The sequence below is a fragment of the Anopheles nili genome, chromosome 2 (genome assembly GCF_943737925.1).
Source record: "Anopheles nili chromosome 2, idAnoNiliSN_F5_01, whole genome shotgun sequence".
Lineage (NCBI taxonomy): Eukaryota > Metazoa > Arthropoda > Insecta > Diptera > Culicidae > Anopheles > Anopheles nili.
The window spans coordinates 30,474,698-30,484,476 of NC_071291.1; the positions used below are offsets into that span (position 1 = coordinate 30,474,698).

Below are 9,779 nucleotides of genomic sequence, written 5' to 3' on the forward strand. Positions count from 1 at the left end.
GACAAAGCCGCTTATCCTCCCTTCCTTCCCGCCCAAACAGACAAACGGAGTAGCAGAACGCGTATTAGTCAAATACGACTCACAAATTAGCACCATTTATGATAAGCTCCGAAGGACGGACGGTAGATCAAATCGCAGTAAAAAAATCATTCTCATCACGGTCCTCGGGAGGGTGTGTTGCGGGGTGTACCTTATCACCATGCCACACACCCGGCGAGGGCGGTGAAGTGCTAAGATATATATACATATAACGAACGAATTTCTAAAGTTTTCCTCTCAAGTCACGATGAAAAGTGTATACACTAAAAACGAGAAGTACTATACGTATGAAAGTAACAACAAAAGGCAACACGATCACACAAAAGTAATGGTAAATACAGTGTTACAATGCCTCTAGGGCGACCTGAAAAATTTGATATACAACGCACGAAAAAAAAAAACAAATATATAACAATAACAGACGTGTAAAATTCCAACAAAACGTACTCCAGAAAGGAGTGATAGACAATTTAAATTCGATAGAAACAACATATTTTTACCCACAAAAATGAAAAGGTTTGTGTTGTTAGTTGAAATGAATGGCAGGAGAAAGGTAAGAATAAAAACTCCCAAAATACACAAATGTTGAAAAACGTGTATGTTGCAAAAGTTTTGTTCATGCTAGATGACTTATTTAGAAATATAACGTACAAAGACTATAAATAATTTTATTTCAAAGTGCAATATGTAACGGAGGCACATTCTAACAAAAAAGTAAATTTCTAATCTGGAGTTTCTACATTCATACATTCTTAATTGTATAGATAAAATGCAAATGATGTCTATTCCTGATTATTATAAATATTTCGTTTTTATGTGCTGAATATTTAACTTTCGACAAACTTATTCATTGGTAACCGTAAGCATCCGGATCGGACCACTCGTTTACTCCGGATCGGACTAATGTGCTCCCGGAGCAAAATGGTTCCGTGTCATCTCTTGCAATTCCTTCGCCCACCACTACTCCAGACGCCATTTTGCGGTAAACAAAAACTCGTAAGCGTCACAGTGAAAAAGCAACCTTAAATATTGTTGAAAAGCCCATGGAAATGGTGTCTCTGGGGCCCAAAAAGGATGGAAATCCTAACGCCGAGTTCTTCACCGCACCGGAAACACTGCAGGGGTTCGAAACGGTTCGCATGTGGTTGCAGAAACACTTTAAGAAGGTATGGCGTTCGGTGATGAGATCAGTTTTTGTGCTGCCCTGCGTGCCATTTTGTCCCATTGGCTAAAGTTGCGTCCGTTGCATTTTCTGTCGTATATTTCGCTACGACAAAGTGATGATGCGTGTGAATGGTGATTACCAAGCAAACGGGTGTTAAAAGTTGCGTTAACGACGATTAAGTGATGGTTTCGTGGTCAAGTGGATACGGGCTTTTTTTTGCTGAATCAATCGCTGTGTGGTGGCGAAGGGAGGGAAGGAATACCGGGCGAACACTGAGCTTGGGTAGCGGGAACTGTCAAGGGTTTGCTTCACCCTTGTCAGTGTACACAACAATCGTAGATGTTGGATGTTACGGGAAAAGTGGTAATAACCAATCTTTTTTTTATTATTTTGCAGTTTCTCGCGCCCGATCCCCCGACAAAGGAATCTCTAGCCCATTTAATCATTCAATTCATCCAATACCAGGAAGGCAAACTTGGCAAAAATTCGCAGGACCCCCCGACCACACGTTTACCGGTAAGTTCGACTACGTTTACGCAATTTACACGGGTACTGCCTGGCATACGGGCTTGGGACCATCGTATCTATACTAAAGATACGTTTTTTAACGTTAACACTTTCTTCTCCCACCAGATACGATGCTTCATGGATTTCAAACCGGGCGGTGCCCTCTGCCACATCCTGTCCACTATGTACCGGTACAAGGCAGAGCAGCGCTGGCGAAAATTTGACTTCACCGTGAACAAAAACCCGATGCGCAAGGATCCAATTGGACAGATGGTGCTGGACATCGAGACGGCACTGATCGAGGCGGAATGTATGCGGCTGCCGATTGTGTACATCCGCCCGGAGGTGGATCGCGCTACGGCAAACAAAATCACCGACATCGTCACGAACCATCAGGGTGAAATCACGGCCGACGAGGAGGAAGCAACGCACATCATCTATCCGGTAATTGATCCGCTGCCGGAGGATTACGCGCGACCCACGTTTCGACGCGATAAGCATGTTATGATCCACTGGTACTACTTCCCGGAATCGTACGATACCTGGGTGCCGAACACGTTCGATCTTCCCGACAACGTGCCGGAAAGTCCACCGTCGCCGGCTGAGCGCTGGCGCGTGTCCGCCTCGTGGGTGATCGATCTCGACGAGTACAACGAGTGGATGTCGGAGGAGGATTACGAAGTGGACGAGAACGGTCGAAAGAAGGTTCACCCGCACCGGTTGGGTGTAGAAGATCTGATGTCCAGCGGAGCGGGTGGTGGCGGGGCCGAAGATAAGGTGAAGAAAACACCCAAAGTGGTCAACTCGAAGCGTAAAAGGTCGCCTTCACCGGCGGCCGGAAAGGGTGGAAAACGCAAGAGTTACCGCTCGCCGGCGGCCTCAGCAGCGGCCGCGTCTTTCCAGAAGAAGCCTCGCGCGGACGACGAGGAATCAGAGGATCTGACCAAGGACATGGACGATCCGGCGCCTGAAACTAACATCACCGAGGTGAAAGCAAGTTCGAGCAACTCTGCGTCAGGACCGGCGACGCCGCAACCTAAGCGCCCCGATCCGGACATGATGCCGATGAAGTACGCCTCCGTCACGGATCTCGACGATGATATGGAGCGTGGCGCAAGTGCGGGCGGCATGGGTGGTTCTGGCGGGGGTAGTGGTAGCGGCGGTGCCGGCACGGGTGCTGGTGGAGACGACAGTCAGGCGGGCAAGACGAGCGATAGTAGCAATACGCAGGACTTCCCGGCCGGCGGCAAGGACGATCTTGAGGACAATGTTACGGAGCAGACGCACCACATAATTGTGCCGTCCTATTCGGCCTGGTTCGACTACAACTCGATCCATGTGGTGGAGAAGCGCGCGTTGCCCGAGTTCTTTAACGGCAAGAACAAATCGAAGACACCGGAAATCTATATGGCGTATCGTAATTTCATGATTGACACGTACCGGCTTAACCCGACCGAATATTTGACCAGTACGGCCTGCCGTCGCAATCTGGCCGGTGACGTGTGTGCGATAATGCGCGTCCACGCGTTCCTTGAGCAGTGGGGTCTGATCAACTACCAGATCGACGCCGACTCTCGGCCCACTCCGATGGGTCCGCCACCGACGTCGCACTTCCACGTGCTGAGCGACACGCCGTCCGGCTTGCAGCCTATCAACCCACCCAAAACGGCACAACCGTCGGCAGCTAAGAACTTGCTCGATCTCGATAAGAAGGCGATCGGGCTGGGTGAAAAGAAGGACGAGTTGGCAACCGGACCAGCGGCACTAACTGGCGCAAACGGTGCTCCCCTAATCGGTCCCGATGGTATCAAGGTGGAGCAGGGCAACGTTCCGACGGCAGACCCGAACGGCCAGTTCGGTCTACGATTGGACCAGTACGCGAAGAAACCGGCGGCGATGCGCAACAAAACGGCCGCCAGCATGACGCGCGAGTGGACCGAACAGGAAACGCTGCTCCTACTCGAGGGTCTCGAGATGTACAAGGACGACTGGAACAAGGTGTGCGAACACGTCGGTTCACGCACGCAGGACGAGTGCATTCTGCATTTCCTGCGGTTACCGATCGAGGACCCATACCTGGAGGATGACAACACTTTCCTGGGCCCGCTTTCGTACCAACCGATTCCCTTCAGCAAGGCAGGCAACCCGATCATGTCGACGGTGGCCTTCCTAGCCTCGGTTGTCGATCCGCGAATAGCGGCCAGTGCCGCCAAAGCTGCCATGGAGGAGTTTGCCGCGATCAAGGTAGATTTAGCAGAGTTTGTTTCTCAACTCATCTAACCCGATGGATGTTTCGTTGGTTTTACAGGACGAAGTACCGGCCTCAATGATGGATGCTCACCTGAAGAACGTCGAAAAGTCCAGCTTCGGTGGAAAGTTCGATCCCAACGCCGGGCTGGCGAACAGTGGCATCGCAGGCACGGGTCCAGACAAAGAAAAGGAAGAAGAATCGGAGAACAAAGCGTCTCCTGCGGTTGCGGCCGTTGGTGCTGGTGCTACCGCATCTACACCGCCCGCTGGTGCAGCGACTCCGGCCACCCCTGCCAGTACCACAGACGTGGAGATGAAGGACGTTTCGAAGAAGGAAGTAGACGCCACCGGTATGTTATTCTAATGTTGTGTGATGCTTTTTGTAAATGCATGTGTAGTAGCGTTGCTTTTTAGTTCCACTCGTAGTATTGGAACATGCTTGATGCTGCTGCTTTTAGTTTCGATTTATCATTTGTGAGAGACGTTGCGAACGTAGCTATTGTTCTTAATTTGTATTTGCTTTCTCTATCCCCGTTCCTTGTTCTCGCATGCGTCCCGGTACATCCCGGCCTGTTACCTGTCGCCTTTTGGGTTCTTTTGTTTGCAAATCGCACCTCTCTTGTGTGCGTGTGTTGTAGTAGATAAAGACAAACCGTCCGAAGAACCCTCTAAAGCGCCTGATTCCGATGCTACAGCGACAACCGATGGTGCTGCAGCGACGGGTGTCAAACCAACGGGCCCGGAAGGCGGGTCTTCGACCGGAACCACGGCCGCCACGTCGGCCCCGGAGTCGAAAGAAAAGGACGGCAAGGATGCGACGGCAACTGGTGGGCCTGGTTCGGCATCCGCTGGCACCGCGGAGACGGGATCGGGTGTCGTGGCCACGGTAACCGCGGCAAAGGAGAACGGTTCCACCGATCCGAAGCTGTTCAACGAGGGTAACCTGCAGGCGGCCGCAGCTGCCGCTTTGGCTGCTGCCGCTGTGAAGGCGAAACACCTAGCCGCCGTCGAGGAACGCAAAATCAAGAGTCTCGTGGCGCTGCTTGTTGAGACGCAGATGAAAAAGCTAGAAATTAAGCTGCGCCACTTCGAGGAGCTCGAAACAACGATGGAGCGAGAACGAGAAGGGCTCGAATATCAGCGCCAGCAGCTAATCCAGGAGCGTCAGCAGTTTCATCTGGAGCAGCTTAAAGCGGCCGAGTTCCGGGCTCGTCAGCAAGCCCACCAGCGTTTTCAGATAGAGCAGGGTCAGTGGCAACAGCAGCAGGCACAAGCACAGGCCCAAGCTCAAGCCCAGGCACAGGCACAAGCACAGCAACAGCAACAGCAGCAGCAACAACAACAGCAGCAACAGCAACAACATCACCAACCGCAACAACATGGTCCAACGGGACAACTACCTTCGGTTTCCGCGGCCACAGCAGCAGCAACAGGAGCACAATCGAACGTCGTTCATCCACCTCAACAGCAGCAGCTCGGTCCAGTGCCAGCCGGCACAACGATGCCGGGACAGCATCACCATCTAGCGACGGCCATGTCCGCCCACCCGGGAACTAGTGAGTCCGATATTCAAACCCATGCGACCGCCCTAACCCTTTCCCGCGAATCATCTTACTAATGCGAACAAAATCTCTCTTTTCTGTCTCTTTTGTTTTTCGTTCGTTTTCTTTCGCTCTTTCCGCTTCTTCTGTGTCCCCTTCTACAGATCCTCAAAAGCCGCTATCGACGCCATCTACCGCTGGTGGCCCGGGAGTGGCCACAATCAACACCTCCACCAGCTCAGTGCCGGTGCCGACGGTCGCTACACAACCGGGAGTTCCACCGACCACCGCAACATCCTTACCATCGGGCAACCAGGTCCAGCAGCCCACGGTTGCCCCCCTGCCGTCAGCCAACGGTATCCCCCCTACTACCTCCATCCCCATCTCTACCCAGCCGCCCTCTTCGAATCCTACCGACGGCATTACGCCAAATAATATCCCGCCAGTGGTCCCCGCGCCCTCTCCGGTGGTGATCACCCACGGCAGCAGCGGCATGCCATCGGGAGACCACCAACCGGTGCCGGTGGTGCCACCCTCGGCACCAGTAGTCCCGCTAACCGGTGTTCCCGGTGGTCCACCTCAAATGACCACGTCGGTGGAACAGGCAGCCGTCGAACCGGCGGTTCCGGTGCAAACCGCACCGGGAGAAACGTTACCATCGGTGGCCGTGGCGGCGCCCGTCCCGGGGCAAATGACAAATCCTTCACCAGCGGCAGAGTGTGTCCCGGAGCAGGGCTCTATGCCCGTGACCGATCCAGCGGTGGCGACGACACCCAGCGAACCCAGTGGCGAGCATCATCCGGATCAGGCCGGACCAACAGTGCCCGGCGAGGGTCCAACGAACCCGCCACCCGCAGCCGTTCCCCCAACGGTGGGTCCGGCTGGAGCTCCTCCATCATAACTCCGTAGGAATAACCTCCCTCGGAGGCAGCAACAGCAGCAGCAAGAGGAAAAACCACCCAGCATCGTCACCGCACGCTGCGCACGTGGACGTGGCCGGGGAGCGGGTAGGGCTCGGCGGCGGGGTAGTTGAGCATAAGACGGATAGATGGTAGGAAGAGCTGCGTTGAAGAGCCACGTAGGATACGCAAAGGAAGAGGTTTCTTTGGTCAAACTTGACAGACATCCTTAGGCAATGTACGCAGGCTTATCACTAGAATCAAGGGCACAGGAGACACGTTTTGGACGGTGGGCTGCCTCCTGGGAATACGTGTCGCTTGGATGTTTTCGTGAGTGTATTTGTGTATTGTAATTAGTCTCGTGTACCACCCGTGTAGCAGTCCTTAGAGCAATAGGTAGATGTTTCTTCTTCCTCCCCCACGATCAGGCTTCCCTACTGTTGCGCACCCTTCGTAGTGTTCGCTGACTGACTGGGGGTTTCCCTCTCACGATGTTTGAACTTCACCCGCGTGCCGCTATGTCGCGGGCATCAACAATCTCATTAGTTTCGCTTCGAACAATCTATTTTGCTCTTCCCATTCACCGCGAGGGAATCGTGTGTGAACCTTCCCCAGATCGTGTTGCACCGATAGGCCTGAATCGTTTCCCGGCAATCGGTCACTTTTGGAGTGATGCGCTCTTTTATTTCATTATTATTAATATTATTTTATCACGACGATACAAAGAGGAACATAATTATGACATTTGAAACGCAAACGCGAGGAAGAGGCACATTTTTAGAATGTGACGACTACATTTAAGCAGTACTTTATCTTAGGGACAGTAAGCCGAAACGTAAAATATAATGCATAAGTAAAATAAACACATAATTAAATTTCCCTTATCCTACCACGCGTGGTAGTTGCGTTTTTATTTTCCGCCACTTGTGAACATTTCAAATAGTCCTTGAACATCACTTGATTTAGTTAAAAATTAGAATAACAAAACAAACATCCCCTCCCACGCTTCGTGAAATGTCACGTGCTTTTCAAGCTGGCTTGAAAGTTCGAAAACTTCAACACGGATCGAGTTGAAAGTACTGTTACCTCCTGGTAGCATGCTCTCCTGTTACTTTTGCGTCGAAATTTGGTGCCGCAACGATTTGAAAATCAGGCTCCGAACACACAAGGCGGGTTGAACGAAGCGTGAAGCGTTTTTTTGAAACCGGCTTGAAATTTGGGAATCGGAAACACAGATCGAGTTGAGTTGAGCGAGCGGAACTTGGTTTTAACGTTGGATAAGTAAATAAGTAATGCATTTTTGTTTAACTTCTAGCAATTGCAGCGTACAGCATAACCGGAAATGCATGGAAATTGTACAGCAAAAAAAGAATAAACTTACACATCATTCGCACGTGCTCATGAAGCCGCAATTGACGATGGCGGTGTTTGCTACTTTGATACTTTTTTATTTGTTACCTTTAATAGTCGAACCATACGCCCCATCGGGATTTAGCATGCATAGGATGATGGGAGGGTTGCAGAAGAAAATATCGCTTACTACCGCTTCCTGGCCGAAGAAACGTGCCTGTATGTTATATGTCGTTGCGCGCACAACAACTAATTATGTTTCTCTCACGATCGGCTACGTTACACGCTACGAGCGGAATACATTGAATAAACTGTCGCTTAAAACTAAACATCGGATACCCCACCTCGCACAGACGTGGGTGTGGCAAACTTAATGAAAGTAAATCAGCACACCCTCATCGACAACATCGTCGTCTCGGGCTTCATCGAACGTCCGGTGGTGACCACCCGGGTTGGGGGGTGCCATCGCACGAAAACCATCACGCACCACCGATCGTCATGTGCTGGTCGCTGTCATGTCCTTGTTCAAATTCACCTCGATGTCGACCCGGCAGATCGGGCAGTGCTTGTTCGTCACCAGCCACTGGTCCACGCAATCCTTGTGGAACAGATGCATACATGGCAGGCGCCTGTAACAACGGAACCAGTTCCATTGTGGTTAGATTCGAACAACCCACAATCATCTGATTCAAAACCTACCTAACGTCGTTGTCGATCTCGAACTGCGACAGGCAGATGGTGCACTTTTCGCTATCCTCATCCGTTTCGCTGACGCGCCTCAACCGCTTATACTTGTGCGGGAACGTGTTCGTTTCTATCATCTCCTGCGAGAGGTGGAACGAAGGATTAGAAATGGAATAGTTTAACGGAGGGGGCCGCCACATACCTGCGTGGCACCGTGAGTGGTGCAGGAATCTTCGATGACTCGCACGAACCGGTGCAACGTGGACAGCAGGCTTGGGCGTAACTGCTGGAAAGAGGGAAGTAATTTTTAGTACGTGACACACAAAGACACCAATGGCCACTCTCTCTCTCTCTCTCTCTCTCGACTTACCGGGCTTACACCCAAGTTGAACTGCGTCGCCAACCCGAGGAAGTTGTTCTGCGACTGCAAATGATGGAACATGTGATGGTGCACGTGCTGATGATCGTTACGGCTGTAAAACGGCAAACAAAAAACATGACATGACTTGTGTGCCGTAGGAACGGTCAGCGAAAGGGTGACACACTTACCGAACCAAATAGTTGGCATCGCTGGCGACACGCCGAACCGGACGATGGACGCGCTGGATTTGCGCCAGTTCCGCTGCGGCACCCGGATTGTTACGGATGAACGATCGATAGTACGGCAGCAAACCATTGTTCCGGACCCACATCGGCATCCGTTCGTACTCCTCGACAGCCTCGGCAAGGGTCGCCATTCCGACGGGGCCCGATTGCGTGGGCGCTGTTGTAGAGGACGAAGCGTTCACTCTCGACATCAACGGGGATGCTGCTAATGCTGCTGCTGCCGCCGCTTGTGCTGCTGCTGCCGTTTGCAGGGTTGCGGCCGACGATTGGGGGCAACGTGATGAACCTCCCCTTGCCGTTCGGCTTCCAGTTCCTCCTCCACCTCCGGTCGATCCGATCGATGCGGTTGATCCTGCCGTCGACGGTGCTGTACTCGGTTGGGTTGAAGTAGTAGTTGCCGCTGGTCGTGCCGGTCCAATGACGGTCGGGCGGTGAACCGGGACCACGGGTCCATCGTCATCGTCGACGAGTGACATCATGCGTCGTTGCGCTTCCTGCGCGTGATGCTGCCGCATCCAGAGGCTCTCGTGTGGAGCGTACGGTAATCGTTGGGACCGTATCCGGCCACTTGCGCTGGCCGTGTTGCTACCGTAGGACGGAGGTGCGGCCGTAGTGGTGCTGGTGGCGGTGGCAGTGTGTTGCGGTGCGTGTTGTTGCGGCTGCTGCCGCACTCGGTGCTGCTCCGTGTTGCAAGGAAACACGAGCGGTGGTGGCGACTGCGAAATGGTGGAGGACGGT

General features: G+C 52.4%; 1 protein-coding gene across 1 annotated transcript; it reads left to right on the forward strand.

Annotated features, from left to right (window-relative positions):
* Window positions 1–1,082: 1,082 nt before the first annotated feature.
* On the forward strand, window positions 1,083–6,403 carry LOC128721320 (SWI/SNF complex subunit SMARCC1). Its single transcript, XM_053815065.1, has 6 exons — window positions 1,083–1,205; window positions 1,601–1,720; window positions 1,838–3,955; window positions 4,020–4,311; window positions 4,603–5,517; window positions 5,667–6,403. The coding sequence occupies exons 1-6, from the start codon at window positions 1,083–1,085 to the stop codon at window positions 6,401–6,403; spliced, it is 4,305 nt and encodes a 1,434-aa protein (XP_053671040.1).
* Window positions 6,404–9,779: the final 3,376 nt, after the last annotated feature.

What these genes read in the sequence shown, in the direction of transcription:
- LOC128721320 (XM_053815065.1), top strand. Translation starts at nt 1,083, where the DNA reads ATGGAAATGGTGTCTCTGGGGCCCAAAAAGGATGGAAATCCTAACGCC. An exon ending in GAAGGAAGTAGACGCCACCG is followed by an intron (nt 4,312 to 4,602) that starts GTATGTTATTCT and finishes GTGTTGTAGTAG; the next exon opens with ATAAAGACAAACCGTCCGAA. An exon ending in GTCCGCCCACCCGGGAACTA is followed by an intron (nt 5,518 to 5,666) that starts GTGAGTCCGATA and finishes CCCCTTCTACAG; the next exon opens with ATCCTCAAAAGCCGCTATCG.